Source organism: Furipterus horrens, unplaced genomic scaffold (assembly GCF_987537825.1).
Source record: "Furipterus horrens unplaced genomic scaffold, mFurHor1.1.pri manual_scaffold_1, whole genome shotgun sequence".
Classification (NCBI taxonomy): domain Eukaryota; kingdom Metazoa; phylum Chordata; class Mammalia; order Chiroptera; family Furipteridae; genus Furipterus; species Furipterus horrens.
Genome location: NW_028327171.1, coordinates 33419655 through 33440654, shown reverse-complemented (window position 1 = coordinate 33440654; position 21000 = coordinate 33419655). Strand labels below are relative to the sequence as shown.

The window sequence follows — 21000 nt, the reverse complement described above, 5'->3', positions numbered from 1 at the left end:
AAAAAACCCCACAAAGGACAGGGTTTGGAGTTCCTAGGCTGGGGGACCCATGGAGGTGGTGGGAGAGTGACCGTCCCTGGAGAGGGTGTGGAAGCTTTGCACCCCTTCCCACATATTTTGCTAAATGAGTCTCTTCCATCTGGCTGTTCCTGGAAGAAAGGGACTTTTTATATTCATTTTTATGTCTCTTCCTGCCTCACGGTAATTACTATATATCTATATCTATGTCAGTTTGCCCTGGCTGGTTTAGCTCAGTGGATTGAGCGTCGGCCTGCGAGCTAAGTGTCGCTGGTTCGATCTTCCAGTCAGGGTACATCAGAGAAGGAAAACTCTGACTCCAAAAAACCTCCGCTGCCTTGCGGCATACCTCTTCAGGGGAAAGGCTAAGGGAGTAAACCCCGACAGAAAATCCGGAGCCGGAGTCCCTAAGGCGGTTTGACGTTGTAGTCAACACCGGCAACTCCTGCGGCGCACCTGAAGCCAAGCTGTATTGACTCCGTCTTTCCCTTGGATCCTTCAGCTGCGAAGAGAGGGGGGGTCTGCTGCATGGGCAACAGCAGACCCTCCATATCACCCTGCCCAGGCTCTGTAGCTTCAGCGTCATCGCAAGATGTCGATTCAACACGGGAGGAGACAGATACTACCATGTCACTCCCGAGTCGGACTGCACAGCCATTCTCGGCGGTGCAGATAGACTCTTAAGAAGCTACACCATCGTCTCTCGAGACGGACGGCTGCCGACGACGACGATATCTATGTCAGTATCTAAATATCTATATCTATCAATAAACCACATTAGCAAACTCGAGGCCATTCCTGCTTCTTCCCTGTGGTGTTCTAGTTTGCAACCCCTACTAAGCGCTCAGTATATTCATGTTGAAGACATAGGAGAATCAGGATGAATCCTTAACCAGCATCCTGAACACTATCTTTGAGAGAGAGAAGCTGTTCGTTCCGACTCCCAAACTCCCATGCCTCGCAGCCACGAAGGCATTTCCTTTCCCTGTGAGACCTTAGCATCCAATCCTGGTATTTTCTTTCATCTCACTCTTTGCAGTTTCCATAGGCTTTGGAATACTTTATATATTCTTCAAATTCTTAACAGTCGATGCAGAACTTTTCTTATTTTGGTTACAGACCCCTCTCTAAGAGGAAGAAGACCCCAGGCAACAGAAAGCCAGGAGTTGGAGGTAAGGCATTTTGGTATCCAAACAAGGGAAACCTGGTAAATTCCGGAGGGAGCAGGGCCTGAGTTTGGAGAGGTTGCTTGGGAGCCAACGACCCCACGTGACCCCAGAGGCCCAGGGCTGGGTCGACCCCGCCCCTCCGCCCGCTGCGCTGGCGGGGGGTGGGGGGCGCATGCGCACCCTGTGTTAGTGATGGAGGAGAGAAGATGGCGGAAGCGGAGTGAGTGACTTGCTGGTGACTGATGTCGTAACCGGGGGGCGAGTGGGGGCGGCGACATGTTCCCCATGGGGAAAGCTCAGGGTTCTTTCGCGGGCAGTGCGGGGAAAGGAAGACCTGAGGTCCCTTATCATTGAAGAGCCCGCTTGGCCCTTGCTGGGGGAGGCGGAGGCGACCTGTAAGGGTCCAGTTACCTCCAGGCGGGAGTGCCCCTTTTGCCGATTAGTCCCGGATCAGCGAGGCACTACGCCCAGGGTCGCCCCTACGACCCCGGCAACTGGGGTCTTTCGAGGGATGAACTCCTGTGGGCCTCTCGGGCACTGTCATCCTTGCAAGTGGGCCCCGCGGGCCACCTTGTCAGTCCGGGGCCCGCGGGGGCTGGCTGTGGCTGGGCGGGCACTGTCAGGCCTCCTTCTCGCTCCCCTCTTTCTTGCTCCAACGCCACCCCACTCCTCTGTGGCAGAACCCCAGACGTGGGGCTGCTCACTGCCCCCCGTCTCCCCCAGGAGGCGTGGAGTAGGTGTCCCCGCGCTGGCCTTATAGTGGCGGGGGTTTCCATGGGGCTGGCCAGGTGGAAAACCCCCTGGGAAGGGAAGGTCTTTCCCTCCGGTCTCTGGCTGCAGTGTCGACGCGTCCCCCGAGGGCCACATTCTTGTGTGGTGGTGTGATGGTATGCTTAGTTAGCGACGCAAACTTAGTATTGACTGGTAGGCCTCTTGTGCACCAGGACCGCCGGCTGTGTTTTGCAGGCATTACTATGCATGGACGGCGGAGTTACAAAAATTGTTCTTTTGTGCCAGGTCTCCAAATGCATTTCAGTGGTTTGGCCGGTTCCACTCACCGATGTTTAGAATTGTGCCTACAGTTTGGATTCTCTGTGACCATTTTTGGTTAGTTACTGAACTGCTTATTCTAGTTGGGTTTGAGGGTATGGTTGAGTGGAATAGCTCTCTAAAGGGACAGAATTTAATTTGGCTTTTTGGTATCACTGGTACGAGGTTCAGAAGTGTTATGACAGCCAGTGGTTTATGAAAAGTTTACCTTGTCTACCAATAAATCTCTGTGATGTTGAACAGTTATCATAAGATGCTGTGATTTGATGATTGGAAGGCGGTTTGAAAAACTATTTAAAAAACAACATAAGTGTAAAGATGTATGAGTCATTTTTTAATCAAAAACGTAAGTGTAGTCAGCTTTTGTGCCCCACTTTTTCCCTTTCACCACTTACTCAAGAGAGATTTTTAAAAAGTATTTGATTCCCTGAAGAGCATATAAATATAATTTATATAAATGATATAAAGAACAAAGAAAACTTTTACCTAAAAGGACACAATATGGGAATGGCGTATGTGTCACAATTAGTATCTTTTCGTGAAATAGAAAGTGTTCTTGTTACATTCTTGTCCACGCTGCTGATGTGAGGTGGGCCAGATTCTGTTTCTCGGAAGAAAAGACCGGTAAAACCAGTGTATTCTTGTGTGCTTTTCACCATTGTGGCACATTTATCACCGTACGCAAACACTATTTGTACTTCTAGTTTCTATCAATAGTGAGGCCCTCGGAATTGACTTAAAATATTAGAATTTATTCAGATAAAAATTCCATATGTAGTGGAATTTTATACAGCAGTGAAGTGAGTTTGTATATAGAGGGAAAAACATCACACAGCCTTGTACAAAAATATACTTTACTGTACATACCTGAGGAAAGACATACTTATGCTGTTTTCAAAATTTGGGACAATTCTTTGTGAAAAAGAATTTTTGGTAAGGAAGTGGAGAAATTGTTGTCAGCTTCTTCTCTATGCAGAGTAATCTGCTTATAGGTATAAGTCATCCTACTTATTAGCTGTAGTAAGGACAGTATTGTAAACTAACAAGGGCAAGGGAAAAAGCCAGTGTGGTTTTAAAAAATATTTATTACCTTATTTTCTAAGATAACTTATTTTTAAAGCAAATATAAATGGTAGCCAAAAACTAAGCTAATTATCACAAGCCCTTAGGCACCCTATTTTAATATATAGATAAGAGTGACTTTGACTTATAATTAGCGTAGTCAAAATAATATAAACATACAAGTATATATTTTAAAGTACTCAGATGTTGCTTGAGTATTTAGTTTCCTAGGTCATTTAGTATTCACTCATCACTGGTTTTGGTTTCAAGACACTCATCTTCTTTCAATAATAAAAAGATAAACTAGTCCAGACTTCACCTGAGTTTCATATCCTGAATCAGATTTAGTTGGCATTAAGTATTAAATATGCTATATATTTGTGAAGTACTTTTTCTAAGTGCTTATGGTAACTGTGCTATCACTGTTTTGAGGGCCTTCTTAGAAACTTAGACTGTTTATTATTTCTTATTATTTCTTTAAGTATTCCTTAAAACCCATAAGATAATGCTTTTGCCAGTACAAACCCTCTGTGTTATCTGCCAGATTTAAGGACCACAGTACAGCTATGGATAGTGAACCAAACCCTGGAACATCATCTGGGTCAACAACAACCAGTAGCACCACCACCACGACCATCACCACTTCCTCCTCTCGAATGCAGCAGCCACAGATCTCTGTCTACAGTGGATCAGACCGACATGCTGTACAGGTACTTCAGTTATAATGATGGGTAGGCTAAGACTTAGGATGTCATTGCTTTTGCTTAAGCTAGATGAATCTCTTGTTTCATAGCCAATGAATTATATGATATCCTCTAAATAAGTACAGTTGGAATTGTTAATGTTTGAAGCAGTCAAGAAGTTATGTAATAGTCATTCTATTGAGAGGGCTTATACTTGTCCGAGTGTGGCTTATAAAATATGTCAGGAAAATTATAATTGGGAGGTCTTTAGCAGCTGCTTCAGTGTGGAGATACTCATCTAGCCCTAATATGCAGAATGGCTCTAAGTTTTCTTGGGCTATTTTATATTTGAACCCATAATACAGATTTAGGGAGATCTATTGAGGTCTGTAGATGTGTTAAGAGGTTCATTTTAAAACTAAGTGGTCTAAAATCCATAAGTAGAAGGATTAATTCTATAGCCCTTAGCGGCAGAGGTGAAAAGGAATATTTAACTAGGAAAAATGTTAGGTTCTTCACTTAGTTGAGAAAATTAAGTTTACTTGGTTAACCTTTATAATAATGCAAGTTGAGGCAATATGGTATTGCATAAAAAAGGGCATGGACATTGCACTCTGATATGCTCTTTGAATTCCACTTTCTTTTTCATTAGTAGCTATGTGGTCTTTTGTGGGAGGCATAATAGCCTAAGGAAACTGTAAAATGAGGATGAGACCACCTACTTCATTAGTTGTTATGAGGATTAAAGGAAGCACCTAGGATTGTGTGGATGTATTAAATGTAGTAAGTAATAATAACATTTATTGAACAGTTGTTACGGGCCAAGCATTTGATAAATGTTTTGCATGGACTATTAGATACTATTATTATCTCCATTTTACAAATGGGAGAACTGATGTTTTAAGTAGGTTAAATAACTCCTAAACTCACAAAGCTAGTAGGTTCTCTGATTTTAGAGGTGTGCCCTTAACTACTTCGTGAGATCTTATTTTTTCCATACCTACTTATTCTCTCTACAATCCCTATAATTGTATTATACCCAGAAAATAACTTTACAGTACAGTCCTCTCCCTGTTCATTTTTCTAGAGTGGATATCCAAGTATAGTGGTTATTTAGTTGTTGTGTGGTTTAGGATTCTGAAGTTATCATAGATGGAATCAGAATTGTTGGAGACCCAGTCAGTTAAAAAATTCAAATTGCAATGCAGAATGTGTTTTTAATGTTCTTCATCTTTCTGTGAGGCAAGGGATATAGGGAAGAGTATTTAGGTCTTTTAACATACAGATGATGTGATACTTTAACATGCCATTTTGTTTTCTAGTTTTTACCTAAGCTGGATGTGTTAATAAAAATAGTGTTATATACAGCAGAGGGAAAAGAGTTGATAATATCATGATCTTTGTATGGTGATGGCAGATAACTAGACTTGTAGTGGTGATCACTTTGTAAGGTATATAGATGTTGAATCACGACGTTGTACACCTGAAAGTAATATATTATTGTATGTCAGCTATACTTCAATTTTAAATTGTTACTGGAGATATAGAGATAGAGATATATCTCACAAATAGCACTAACTAGTTTTATGATATCATAGAATTGCTTCCCCTAAAATACAGTCAAGTCAGTATTTATTGAACTACCTGAATAGTTCTTTAATACTTTCCAGTTTTCTTTTTCAGTCCTGTGAATGTTCTTTATCCTTCTTGTTCCTTTAGAGGAACAAAGTAAGAACAATGTGCTGTATCTTTAACTTGTATTTAAAAAGTCTCTCTCCCATGAATATAGTATTGAATGGTAATGAAAGACTACGCTGACAATAGGAAAATTACTGTACTCTGACAAAAGTATCTGTCAAACAGATTACTCATTTGTTATGGAATTAGAAGAACATATATAGATTACCTGACCAAAAGACATACTGTAATAATTCTAAATTACTCAATGCTGGTCTATAGTCCCCTGTAACTAGGGGTCAAAAGCCTACATTGACTTTGTTCCAGGAGTCTGTAGCAGGTATAGAAATCTGTAGTTGGAGAGATGAGATAAGAACACGTGAAAGTAAACACCACCAGGAAGTAGGCTTCATTGGAATTTGGATAAAGAGATTCGTGGCTTTGTGGTTCATGGTGTCCTGATTTAGACCCTAAAGCTGTGGGATGTGGCTTCATTACTCCATTAGTTCTTTGAAACCTCTGGCCCGATGCTGCTGTTAGGGTTCTGTGTGGTGTCAGAGTCACCGTGGGCATGATGTGAATTTGGGTGTGCTTGCAAAGGACTGGCATAGGCTGACTTACTGGTTTGTACAGATAAAGGATTTTTCTCTGTTACTAGAATATTTGACTTTTCCTGTTATTAGAATGCTTTACTTCTCTACATTTATCTCTCAGGCTCAGATTTTATATTTTCCTACTAAGTATTCATAGTAACTCTTTTTCAGAAATTTTTTTTTTTTTTTAGTTAGAATAGTTTTATTCTACAATATGTAGAGACAATTGAAACAAGAAATCAGACATTTAAAAAAATTTTAAATGTTTGAAAATTTACATTTGAAATAGTAATTAGTAATTTTTTAAAGATAAATTGCTTTATAATTTTGTGATTATTAGTATCATACCTACTCATTCTAGGTTATTTCAGACATTTAAATAAAAGTGCAAATGAGGGTAAAAATCACCTCTAATCCAGTTACGCAACAATAGTCTTTTAATGTTTTCCTGAATATTCTTTCAATTTTTTAATATAAAAAAGGCATTTACTCTGTATGCTATTTAGTAACCTGCTTTTTTCACCTTATGTTATATTTGGGGATTCTTTTTGTTAATATAGATATATGTGTGCTGTTCAATACAGTACCTACTAGCTGTATGGAGCGATTTATATTTAAAATCAGTAAAATTTAAAACTCAGTTCCTTAGTTGCACTAGTCACGTGCTCAAGAGACACATGTGGCTAGTGGCTACTATATTGGAACGCACTGGTCTGCATTACTATTTGTAATGGCTGCAGGGTTATACATTTTCTTCTCTACAGCTAAGCCCTGAATTCTATCAACTTTTATTCAAAACTCATACCAGTTTACATTCTTTCGAACATTTATGGGAGTATCTGTTTTTTCAGTTAGTAATAGTATCCTTTTAAATCTTTTTCCATCTGAAAACTCTAAAATAGTTATTTGTTTTAATTTGTAAATTTTGTTTACTAATGAGATTGAAGATCTTTTCATATGCTTGTTGGGCCCTTTTTTCTTTTGTGAATTGACTATACTGGGTAATTTTAATTTGTACAGAGTTAATTTGTACAATCCTAGTCTTATATAGTTAGGAGAGAACTATGTAAATAAGCTTGAAGACATCGAATATTAAAGTAGTGAAATTTTCAACTGTTACTTTTTTAATACTTTATGGTTAAGATTATGGTTTGATATTGGTTCACTTGACTTATCACAGGTAATTCAACAGGCATTGCATCGCCCCCCCAGCTCGGCTGCTCAGTACCTGCAGCAGATGTATGCGGCTCAGCAGCAGCACTTAATGCTGCACACGGCAGCCCTCCAGCAGCAGCACCTCAGCAGCTCCCAGCTGCAGAGCCTCGCAGCCGTTCAGGTGAGACCGAAATAAATGAAGTATGAGGCCAAAGGTGACGTTATTTGCAGATAATTTCAGAAAATAAGTTAGTTGGGTATTATCTCAGAGTCCACAGATGTTTCGTGATAATTTTTTCTTAAAGAGATATAATAAGCTGCCAATGAAAGTTAATTAAAAAAAATAATGGGTATGTTTTATGTGTTGCTGTGTTGCTACCTTTTTATCTGTTAGTGTCATGATTTTGTGTGTAAAATTCTGGGGACAACAGTGAATACTTAGGGGTACATGAATTGTATTTACATTTTAACAAAAAGAGGCTTTTTTTCAGTATGCATATAATTTACACTTACTTAAAAAATTGAACAGTATAAAGTTGTTTATAACAGGTAAAGTAGAAGTATTCCTTTCCTACACCCGCTGCTGTTTCCCAGTCTTCAGATGTGGTCACCATACCAGTTTAATATGTATCCCTCCAGAAATTTTCTATTTAAAGATATGCACACTCACCTTTCTAAAATGTAATCATGCTATTCCTACTGATAACAGGATGATTTAATGGTTAAATGCTTGTGTTTTGAAAAAGATTTTCATTATTTTATTTATTTAAAAAAAACTATATGTGAGGTTTAATCTTAAATCTTACTAGAGGAGGATCTCAGTTGACTGAACCTGAAAAAGGTATTGTAAACACCTCCCCAGCTGGTGCTTTTTCTTGGAAGTGTAATTTTGAATAACATCATGTTCATGATATCAGTTAGGAAATTGAAACCCACTGGCACTTGATATAGATTCAGTTTCTTTTTCGTAATGTTGGAGTGGTGATTCCACTTCAAAGAAGACAAGGGGCCTGTAGAGTAAAACTGACAATGAGTGCAGCTATTAAAATAAGATTAGCCTCTGGGTCCTCTGTTTCGACCATTCAGCTTCTTTTTTTTTCCTTAATCTGTTTGGCCGAAGCTTAATCTGTGTTGACTGTGTAATGAATTGGTTCATACATAGACATTTTGACTTTTATTGTGGTTTTGTGGTATCCTGGCACCAGAGTGTTTTTAACTTCAGGTTTTATAGACATATTATAAGGCTTTTATTATTTTAGGCAAGTTTGTCCAGTGGAAGACCATCTACATCCCCCACAGGAAGTGTCACACAACAGTCAAGTATGTCCCAGACATCTGTAAGTGCCCTAAGTTTATTTCCTGGGTTTAAAAATTTTGTTTATTGCTTTCCAAAAGTAATATTTGCAAAGCTGTTAACTGTATGTTTATTGAAATACTATTTAAGTAACAAATACCTAGAAATAAGAATGATAAGGTGTAAGAACACAGAACTAATGTCAAACTTCTGAAAATCTGAGTCTTAAAAGTATTTTTGTATTACTTGTTATACATGTTTTCCCACTGATTGCATTCAGATCTGTTGTGGTTTTAAATGCATAGCAAAGCCTGAAACATACAATGCAGGGGTATGAGGCTGTGCATTTACTGTTTATGCTGTGGAGTGTCATATCCTTGGTAGACATCTAAATGTTTCTAGCTTTTTCTGTGAAATTCACATTTTAGAAATTATCCTTTTCAGCTTATGCTTACTTGAGTTATCTGGGTCAAATAAGTATCCACTCAATAGTGCAATTTATTTTGAGAAAAGAATAAAAGAAAGCTAATTTGCTCTATTGCACATATAATATACTGGGAAATTGTACAAAGTTTCCTGGTTAAAAGAAATTTACAGGTATGGTAATACTTGTTTAACTTTTATTTTGATATAATTTCAAATTGCAAGAATAAAAAACAACTTACTCCAATTCACCGGTTGTTAACATTTTGGCTCATTGCTTTATCATTCATTTTTCTCTCTATGTATTTACATACTATCTTTTTTCTGAACCATTTGTGGGTAAGTTGAGACATGTTCCTTTACTCCTAAATATTGTGATAATGTATTTACAATACTAGGAACAAAGTTATTCTTTTACAAAGTGGCATGAAAATAATCACATTCAGGAAAGTTAACATTGATACAGTGTAGTGAATATTGAAATTTCGTAGTTGTTCTTTGTCAGCCTCATCATTATAGATATTTTGGGCCAGATCATTCTTTTTTTTTTTTTTATTCATTGATTTCAGGGAGAGGAAAGGAGGGAGGGAGGAAAGAGAGAGATCAATTTGGTGTTCCACTTATTAATGCATTCATTGGTTGATTTTTATATATACTCTGATGGGGGGTCGAATTTGCAATCTTGGCATATGGGGACTGTGCTCTAACCAACTGAACCACCCGGCCGGGGCTGGACCAGATAATTCTTTGTTTTGGGGGCTGTCTTGTGCATTACAGAATGTTTAGCAGCATTCCTAGCTTCTCTCCACTTATGTACCAGTAGACGGTGGCCCTCCTTCATCTTCCATTGTGACAGCCAAAAATGTCTCTAGGTACTGTCTAATGTTTTCTGGGGGCAAAATTGCCCCTGGTTGAGAACCATTGGGTTAACCTTATAATATCCTTTCCAGCTATATTTTCCTGATCCAGTGTGGTAATACTTTGATGCATTGTAAAATTAATTCCAGCAGAGTATAGTTTGTAGATTTTAAGGAATTGAAGATGAACTTGTGTTATACTTCTTTAGCTAAGGGAAGTAACCTGGAACATAAAGACAATTAATTAAAAAAGAAATTACTTATGACTTAAAAGTGTTAGATTAAAGAAAATAAAAAATCTGAGTAATGTAATCTGGCCCTAAGCAGTAATACTATAGTTATGGTTATTGATGTCAGATATGTCTTTAATTAATACATCGGTAGTTAAGGAAAGGACTAGCAAACATATTGTGGGATAGTTAAAAACATTGTAGATAAATTCTTTATTCTGTGAAATTCTAGGATAACATTAGATAACATAGAGATATGTTTTTAAATTTTTTCCCTTCACGTTATTAAAAGATATCCTTTTAAAACTACTCTTCTCTCCTTATGGTTTTAGGTATGTGACTTGCACAGAAATTACAGTTCGAGTGATTGTGCTTAATTTTTATGTCATTGTTAGTGCTACTTACCATAAATCTGGCAGCCTTGTGTGATGAAGTATGCCAGGTCCTGGAGTGGCTGATAGGGAAAAGAAGTAAATAAGTAGGGAAAATGGATAAAGAAAGGAATAATACATCACATTTGTTTTATTTTCTTTCTTTTCAAAAAAAATTCTCACCAAAGGACATTTTTTCATTGCTTTTAGGGAGGGGGTGGGCAGGGAGAGAGAGATATCAGTGAAAGAAACATCGATTGGTTGCCTTCTGTACACACCCCAACGGGGAATCAAACTTGCAACCTGGGTATGTGCCCTGACCGGGAATTGAACTCACAGCCTTGTGGTGTACAGGATGACACTCCAATCAGCTGAGTCACACTGGCCAGAGCCATATTTATTTTATTTTCTATCCCAGCTGAGCAGTAGCTCAAGTGCGTTGACTTGCAGTTCAAATTATGATACCCAAGGTTGCTTAGAAAAAATTTAGGTCAAGCTCTAAAAGAGGGGCAGAGCATGGTAGCAAATCTTAGCTAGTAACCATAATGATCCGTCAGGTGACAGTCTAGTAGTTCTCCGAGTTTTGGTTATTTTGAGATAGGTCTCCAGATAACAGCGAAAGCCATGGGAAATGGTCCAGCCTCCAGTGGAAAAAAATTACCAGCCAAATAGGTTGGGGTTTAGAGTAGGAGTGGGATCCCAATGGGGCAATGAAAAATTATACATATTTGAAAAGGAGTCACCCTGGCCAGTGGTTGCCTTCTGGTATGCATCCCAACTGGGGATCAAACCCACAACCTGGGTATGTGCCCTGACTCAGTTGGTTGGAGTGTTGTTCTATAGACCAAAAGGTTGTGGGTTAGATTCCTGGTCAGGGCACATACCGAGGTTGTGGGTTTGATCCCCAGTTGGGATGCATACCAGAAGGCAACCAATCAATGTTTCTTTCTTGCATCAATGTTTCTCTCTCTCTAAAAAAGGAATGAAAAAATATGTTCTCAGGTGAGGATAAAAATAAAAAATGGAGTCAAAATCCAGTGCTATCACTTGGGGAAACTATGTATATGGAGAAATCTATTGTTAATTGTATGTATAAGTAATTAGTGAGTGCCAATATCCTCTTCTTTCCCCTTATTAGAATAGAAAGACTAATTCTAGACTCATCATGATTTTGTGATTGATTGGCTCTAAAATTAGTTGGAACTGAGCCTTTAGATGTCTTTGTACTTTGATTGAATTGGGACTAAGTTTTAGTTAAATTTGATTTGCTAAAATGAAATCTAAACAAATGAAAAACCTCTTCAAAAAAAGGCATCAGCAAAGTTAAAAATCCCCAAAATGATTGAAAATATATTTAAACTATATTTATCAACCAGCTTATATTTGTGAATTACCAAGGGCTCTTTTATATCAGTAAGATAAACAGTGAGAATTCACAAAAGACGTGCATTGGTAATTTTTAAAAGAAAGACTATTTTTAGCTTTTTTTTTCTTCCTTCCTTCCTTTCTTTCAAGATTTTATTTAGAGAGTGGGGAGGGAGAGAGAAAGAGAGGGAGTGAAACATCAATGCCTGCAACTGGGGACCTGGCTTGCAACCCAGGCATGTGCCTTGACTGGAAATTGAATCAGTGATCTTTTGGTTAATAGACTGATGCTCAATCCACTGAACCACACAAGCCAGGGCTATTTTTGGCTTTTAAACACATGAAAATGTATTTATTTGTAATAAAGAAATGTATGTAAAAACAAAAAGGGACTGTTTTCACTTCTGAAACTAGAAAACAAAGAAAAACATTGAGACAATACCCATTGTTAGAAAAGACGTGAGAAAGTAAGTAGGTAGACACATTCACTATTAGTAGATAATTCACTAGATAATTATGTCAATATGCATGGTTTATAAAAGAGATTATAAACTATAAATTAATTGAGGATTAATTAAATGACAGTTAATTTATACAATGAAATATTATAGTTACTGAAAATGCTCTTTGTGTATTTACAAAGAGACTAAGATTTTCATTAGGTATTAAGTTGAAAACAAGAATGTATAGTATGGTCTCATTTGACTTATCTATTTAAGTTATTCTATTTCTCTTTCAATCCTAAACTTTCCATTTAGGTCTTTACAACTTCTATTTCTTTGCTGAGAGTATATTTTTCATTTGTTTCAAGCAGGCTCAGAACTGCTTATTCAAAGATGATTGCTTTAAAATTTTTGTCAGATAATTATAATCTCTTTATTTTGGTGTTGGCATTTATTCATTGTTTTTCATTCAGCTTGAGAGGTCTTTCTGGTTTTTAGAATGATGGATGATTTTTGACTGCAACCTGGACATTTTCAGTATTATAACACTATGGATCTTATTTAAACTTTCTGTTTTGGCTGGCTTCTGAAAGGGAGCATGTGCCACCTTTTTACTGCCATATGGCGGTAGAAGTCCAGTTCCCCATTTAGTCTCCATTGACACCTGAGGTGGTGCTCCTTATATTTGCTGAGTGGGGGAGAGAATCCTGGCTGGCAGGGATAGATAGGATTGCCCTTTACTGTTGCTCATGTGGTCTCCACTGATTCTGCAAGGATCAGGTGGGTTGGTGGGGGTGGTCTGTTATTGCCTGGATGGGATGAAAGTCCTGGCTCTCTACTTGACCTCGGGCACTAACCCTTGGGAGGGCCTGGGGGTTTTGGGGTGCCTCATTACAGCCGGGTGAAGGTGGCAGTCTAGGTCTTTGTTAGTATGAGTGTGGGTGGGGCTATGATGTTTTCTGTGGTGTTTAGCTGAAGTAGAGCAATTCTTTTCTTTAGGTTTTATGTGTTGCTAGGCTGTACCTTTCCTGGTCCTTTGGCTACAAAGAGCAGACTTCCATTAAGCCTTCTTTTTGTCTGCATCCATTGGTGTCTCTGTGTTACCAACTTCTTTAGCTCCAAGTCTGGGTTATATCAGACAAAAAGGAAATCCAGGGAGCTTATACCCACACCGTTTGCTGGGTCTTGAGGTCTCTAGCCAGTCTGCTTTTCTCCACATGTTTATTTTACATGTAACATCCAGGGTTTTTCGTAATACTTGGGGGGAGGAATAGGGAAATGTATGTCTATTCCATCTTTCTGGAAATAGAATTCCTGTCATTTAACTTATTTTTTTTAAGTTATAGCTATATATCTGATTATGCAGGAAGAAAACTTATAATACACCAACTGTTAATCAGTGGTTATCTCTGAGGAAGTTGAAGACCTTTATTTTATTTTTATATTGTCTAAATAAAATATGAATGTACTCTCATTGTCTAATACAAATGTATAGAGTGAAAGTGATACTCTCCCTTCAATAATTCCTTTCCTCTGACAAAGTTTTTTGTGAAGCTTTCCTATCTTATTCTTGTGTGTTGCTATACATAAATGTAAATAGATAGGCCTATGGGTAATTTTATTTTTATGTAAATGAAGTACCATCCTTTATATACTTTTTCTTCCGTGTCTTTGGGCATTTTCAGCTGGAAAGGATTATATGTCTGGAAACTGCAATCATAAGTCCCTAGATGATTCAAGGGCTGTTTATATCTCATTCCCTTTCTCTTTCATTGTTTTTTTGGTCCTGAAGTTTACATTAATCCCAGATGTCTTGACTTTAAGTTACTGTACTTTTCTTTCAAAAGGGAAAAACCTTACTTTTGATAGCTTTCTAGTTATGGTGCTAAACAACATGAGCTTTTGAAACCCAGTTAATTTTGTGACTTCATTTATACATTCTTACATGAGTATTGTTTCTACAAGTATTTATTGAGCACTTAATATGTGCCAGACACCCTTCTAGGTACTGGGAAAGCAGCAACACAACAGACAAAATCTCTGTCTTTATGTAGCTAGGAATAGACAGATAGTAAATTAGTATATAAAATGTTGGTGGTAAGTGCTATAGAGAAAAATAAAGCAAGGAAAAGGAATGGGATGGGTGAATTTGCTGTTTTTAACTAGCATGGTCAGAAAAAGCATTACTAATAAAAATGGTATTTGAAGGAGGGTGAGAGAGGCAGATGTGCTCAATGAACTGGAAGGAGGGCAGTGTGGCTGGGGTGGAATGAGAGAGTGGGAGTGTGATTTAGAGATGCTATTAGAGACATAATCGTAATCCAGTTCATGAGGAGATTATAAAACCATTGGTTTTTGCTTGGGATGAGTTAGAAAGCTGTTGGAGAGAAGGTGGCCATCTGCAATCCAGCAGGAATCTTTTCACCAGGAACTAAATTGGTTGGCAACTTGATTTGGGCTTCCCAAACTTTATTTCCTGTTTAAGTGAACAAAGATTTTAGGGAACAGTAGATTACAGGGTACAGAAATATAAACAGTTAAAGGACACTGTGATATGAGTTTTATTTTACTGGAGTATCTTATGATATAACTCCATGTAAAAGATACATGGAAGACAATCTTGGAATCCTTATAGGCCTGAAAATTCCCTCCCCACAATTTTTTAAATAATTGTATTTTTATAAGTTCAACATAGAAAATAATTTTTCTTAGGAAGTTTGAAAGCAAGTCCATTGTTTTCAAAATTTTAGTATTGCTGAAGAAAAGTCTGATGTTAAGTCTCATTATCATTCTCTGGGATAATTGGTTCTTTCTCTCTTCAGTCTTCTGGCTTGCCTGTTTTCTTTAGTTTTTTTTTTTTGGAGTTTCTGAGGATATATCTAGATGTCAGGACACTTATTGGAATCCTCTTAGTGTGAAAACTAGGTGTTTAATGTTCATGTGTGTGTAACTAAAAAAGTTTAAAAACTTTTGTTTTCTATTTTCTCTTTCTGGAGCTCCCTAATTGAATGTTGATCTTTCTGGATTGATCTTTTATTTCTTTTAGCTTTTTACTCATTTTCTGTTTTTGTCTTTTCACTCTATTGTGGGTTATTTCCTTGACTTTTTAAAAAACCTTTTCCTTTCATGTTTAAAGCATTTTTAGTTTAACCATTGTATTTCTAAGAGCATTTTCTTATTCTTTTTTTCATAGTATCCTGTGTTTCTATGATGGAGAAAATATTTTAGTCTATTTTTAATTATAGCTTACATTCAATATTATTTTGCATTAGTTTCAGGTTTACTGCATACTGGTTAGACAATTCTATACAAAGTGTTTCCCCCAATATTTCCAGTACCCACCTGCACCATACACAGTTATTATAATATTAGTGACTATATTCCCTGTGCTGTAACTACCAGTTTGTACTTCCTAATCTCTTCACCTTTTTGTGATGGATAAAATATTTTGTATTTCTGTTATGATACTAACCAGATTTTAAAACACCCTTTTCCTGTTTTCTGAATTTATTTTCCTTAGAAACTGCCTTGTTCTTTTTTTTTTTTTTCCATACTGCTGTTTTTTCTCTTAAAAGAGAAAGCAGTTTTTTCTTAAAATGCTTATATAAGGTTCCTGCTCATGTTTAAGGGTGAATGATTATGTAGATTAATCTGATGCAGTTTTTCACTGCTCTGAAAATAAGTCTGCCCCCCAGTAAACTTTTTTCCTTAGTGGGAAGGCTCATTAGAATTTCTGTATTTGCATTTAGGAATAGCAGTGGTGGTGACAATAGGAAAAGATATATCTTTGGCAGGTTTAGAATTGAAGGTATGCTTTTCCCAAAACTAAAATCGCCTATGAAAGGGAAGAGATTTCAGACCGTTCATGAAATTCAGGAAAACATGACAGGACAGCTGATGGAGACTGGGAGAACTGTGTGAGGTCCCATGGTGCCTACTTAGAAGGGAACTGAGGCATCATTGTCCTATGTACAGTGTTTCTTATATCTTGTATCTTCTTCAATAAATGTCTTATTTTTCATATTGCATGGCCGGATACCTTCTGGACAGACCTTATGTATTTGTGTATATGTATCTATATCAAATTAATAATACACAGTTTTATGAGTACAGTAGTCCCCCCTTTTCTGCAAGGGATATGTTCCAAGACGTATCCAGTAGAAACTTGAAACTAAGGATAGTACAGAACCGCATATAGATATATGTTATGTTTTTTCTTATGCATGCCTATGTATGATAAAGTTTAATTTATAAATTAGATACAGTAAGAGATTAACAACAATAACTACTAATAAAATAGAACAAGGATAAGAATACACTGTAGCAAAAGTTATGTGAATGGCTTTGGGGCCATTTTTAAGTAAAATAAGGGTTATTTGAACACAAGCACTTCAGTACTGTGACAGTTGATCTGATAGCTGAGACTGCTACTAAGTGACTAACAGGCAAGTAGTGTATAGCATGTATATGCTGGACAGATGGGTACAAACACACACACACACACACACACACACATATGTAATTACGTAAGATTATACTCTACATGTTATTCTGCAGTTCTTTCATTTAATAGTGGTTCCTTAAGATACTTTCATTCCGTAGGGATATATTACTCTTTTAACATCTATGTGCTGTGTCTCTCTGCAGATATTCTCAATTGATCCTTATCTGTCAATGGCAGCAGTGGCTCTCAAGTGGGCTTTGGCTTTAGAGAGCACTTTGGGCCAGAGGCCCTCTGTAATCTCCTTTTGGGGACGCTGGGAGTTAAATAGCTTTATTAGCAGACTCGGTTTTCTCTTTTGGGTCTTGGAATGATGCCTGTGGGAGGAGAGCCTGTAGTGATAGGGCTTAAGCAGTAAGTTCCTCCATGAAGTGTGGGGCTATGTGTGAGATATGAAGTGCCGGGATAGGCCAAGGTTTTAAAGTAAAAGGAATTTAGGAGTGTTGGGATGTAATTGACAGAGAAAATAATGGAAACTGTTAAGGTCAGTTGTGGAAAGGAAAGGAAGTTTCTTTTAGTCAGGCTAGCTGTGAAAATGGACTTCTTGCAGAGGTGGGTGTGATCTACTTATTCTCATGGGTTGGGCATTCATTAGTACACACTGCCTAACATGTTATTTTCTATATGGAACTTAAAAATAAATACGATATTTGTTCTTCGAACTCACAACTTAGACAAAGTGGAATACAATGCAGGTGTTTAGGAAGTAACTATTTAGTTTTCTTACTTCCTTTTTTTCTTTTTTAAGAAAAAGTAAAGCATCCATCTGTACTTTGTGTTATACTTCCTTAAAGAGGACTCTCAGGCATTTAAAAGACTTATTATGTTTTTGTTTAAAGAGTGTGTGGTCTGTACTTTCTAGAGTGGTTAGCTTCTCTCTTCCTCCTTCTCTCCCTTCCCCACATCACTGACTGAAAAAAGTGCCAATGCATTATTACTGCAGAGTGACCTGAATTAAGATGCTTTCAAAGTACAGGAAAGCTCCTTGAGTGCCAAAATACATGTCAGAAAACCTGGCTTCAGTTTAACACTGCTAAGTGATTATCTGTGGAACAAGGCTTTATCCAAAATGCCTATTTGTAGAGTGATGTAGAAAAAGATTATGTTTTGGGGTTTTATTAATAATTTTAAAAAAGATGTTATGTGTTTATTTTTAGAGAGAGAGGAAGGGAGGGAGAAAGAGGGGAGAAATATTGTTGTGTGAGAGAAACATCGATGTGTGAAACATTGAGCGGTTGCCTCAAACACCCTCATCCAGGACCTGGCCTGCAATCCAGGCATGTGCCCTGACTGGGAATCGAACTGATGACCTTTCAGTCTGGCACAATGCCCAAGCCACTGAGCTACACCAGTCAGGACAAAAATTTATTATATAACACATCAAAAATAAAGTTGAACTAATATCACCACACTGCATTTTCACTCTGCTTTGTTAGGAGCTATTCCAGAATTGTTCTCTTTGCCCGCCCCCCGCCCTTGCCCCATACACACACTCATGTTCTTTGTGATGGGTTTATTTAAGTATTACATTAAAACTCTGAAGTATGCCTTAAAATAGCATGACATTTATTAACTTAATAACATTATTGAATGAAGACACTTTTACAGATACTGGATATATGAGGATGAGTAATACATGGTCCCCACCCTCAAAGAAATAAACTGTTATTTAGGAGAGTAGAAGAATATGGAAGGTAACAGACAAAAAGGAGGGGAAATAGTTTTACTGTTGGGTGTAGGGATGCCTGTAAAAGTTATTAGAGCTGAAGATTTTTGAGAGGGAGCTGTGTACTACATAGGTGGAGAGGGGATAAGGCTTGAGGGTAGGGGGATGATCAGTCCAGCCCAGTGCATTGTTACCAGGGCCATAGAGGCCTGAGAAATCATTAGATTGCAAATAGCTTCATGTGGTTTATGTGAAAAGAATTCTGTAGAGGAGTTGGGAGGACATGATGCTAGAGAGTCAGGGAAGGTTGAATGTTACCCAGAAGGTGTTCAAGTGGTTAATTAATATTAATAAAACTAGGGAAGGATTATCTGGCAAGGAGGAGGAAGCAAGATTTCAGGTAGATGATCAACTTGCAGCTGCTAAAGAAGTCTTGGTGGAAGTGCATGGGCCCAGACTCTCAAAATAAGTGATTAAAAATGAAAATGAAAATGAGGAGACTAAAGGTATAGAATGTGTGGTAAAGGGGAGGGAAGAATCAAGATGACTCCCAGATAATCTGTTTTGGGGGATTTTAAAAGATGCCAGTGGCCATTTTGAGGAGACTCTGGTTTAAGAAGATTAATAGAGTTTGGTGTTTGAACATGTTGATTTTGAGTTGGTAAGAGACATCCAGTAAGATGTGTTCTGTAGGTATTTGGATCTGGAGCTCAGAATAAGAGTTTGTCATTAAGGATGTAGAGTAATCACGATTGACTTCTTTGAAACTATGGGAACAGATCTGATAATTTAGGAATTTAAAAAGAAAAGTGTTGAGGACAAAGCATTTACATTTTGGAGATGGGTCAGAAAGAAGGTTGAGAAGTAATGGTCTGAAAAGAACTCACTAAATTTGTCAGAGAGTTAATTGATTATTGCTAATGGGGATTAGTGGCGTGCTAGGAGTAAAAGCTAGATTGCAGACTAATTCTGTATATTATATTGTGTTTATGTACTAAATTACAAGTTAAGTATTTTACTAAAACTAAGACATGCTTAAAAGACACAGCTAAATTTAGAGAATTAATTAACCAACTCTTGTATGCCCTCTGTAGTTTTTTAAAAACTTAAAAAAAAATAAGTATAGCCTCATAGGAGGTTACAGAAATAGTACAGAGAAGTCCTCCTCCACAACCTTCACTCAGCCTCCTCCATTCACTTGTTCACTTTAACAAATGTCCTGGGCTAGTGCAAATGTCAATACTTGGAATAAATTATGGAAATGTACATGTAGTATAAACTTGTATTCTGTACCCCGACATGGTGCAAGCCTGGAGTTTTGATTTTCTTTTTCTTTCTTTTTATTAAAAAATTGTTTTTAATTTTAATTTTTAAAATTTTATTGTCCTATTACAGTTGTCTCAGTTTTTCCCCCATTGCTCTCCACTGCTGCATCCCAGCCCTCTCCCCCCCACCACTTCCACAGTCAGTCCCCACCCTATTAACCAAAGCCATGGGTCATTTATACATGATCCTTGTCTAGACTCTTCCCCTTCTTTCTCCCCTCCCCTCTGGTCACTGTCAGTCTGTTCCTTGCCTCTGGTTCTGTTTTGCTCATTTATTTTGTTTTGTTCATTAGTTTCCTCTTTTAGGTGAGGTCATATGGTATTTGACTTTCATGGACTGGCATATTTCACTTAGCGTAGTACTCTCCAGTTCCATCATGGCTGTTGCAAAAGGTAGGAAGGAGTTCTTTCTTTCTGCTGTATAGTATTCCATTGTGTAAATGTACCACAGTTTTTTGATCCACTCATTCACTGATGGGCACTTATGTTGTTTCTAGCACGTGGCTATTGTAAATAGCGCTACTATGAACATAGGGTTGTATAGGTTGTATAGGTTCTTCTGAATTGGTGTTTCAGGATTCTTCGGGTATAATCTTAGCAGTGGAATCACAGGATCAAAAGGCAGTTCCATTTCTAGTTTTCTGAGGACATTCCATACTGTTTTCCACTGTGACCGCGCCAGTGTGCATTCCCACCAGGAGTGCCCTAGCATTCCCTCTTCTCCACATCCTCACCAGGACTTGTTTGTTGACTTGTTAATGATGGCCATTCTGTATCTCATTGTGGCTTTAATTTGCATCTCCCTGATGGCTAGTGATGTTGAGCATTCTTTCATATGCCTATGGACCCTCTGTATATCCTCCTTGGAGAATTGTCTGTTCAGGTCCTTTGCCCATTTTTCAATTGGGTTGTCTGTCTTCTTGGTGTTGAGTCATATAAGTCATATAAGTTCTTTATATATTTTGGAGATTAAACCCTTGTCTGAGGTATCATTGGCAAATATCTTTTCCCATATGGTTGGTTCCCTTTTCGTTTTGATGGTGTTTTCTTTAGTCGTTCAGAAACTTTTTAATTTGATGTAGTCCCATTTGTTTATTCTTTCCTCTATTTCCCTTGCC

At 37.7% G+C, this 21000-nt stretch overlaps 1 protein-coding gene across 2 annotated transcripts in view; it reads left to right on the top strand.

Moving 5' to 3' along the window:
- The first annotated feature begins 1383 nt into the window (after positions 1–1383).
- Positions 1384–21000, top strand: part of PHC3 (polyhomeotic homolog 3) — a 68115-nt gene continuing 48498 nt past the window's right edge. For both annotated transcript variants that reach the window (XM_090273683.1, XM_090273675.1), the window contains exons 1-4: positions 1384–1407; positions 3844–4009; positions 7433–7588; positions 8667–8744. In XM_090273683.1, coding sequence (XP_090129809.1) covers positions 1394–1407; positions 3844–4009; positions 7433–7588; positions 8667–8744 — 414 coding nt within the window. In that variant the 5' untranslated portion in view covers positions 1384–1393. The remainder of the gene's footprint in view (positions 1408–3843; positions 4010–7432; positions 7589–8666; positions 8745–21000) is intronic.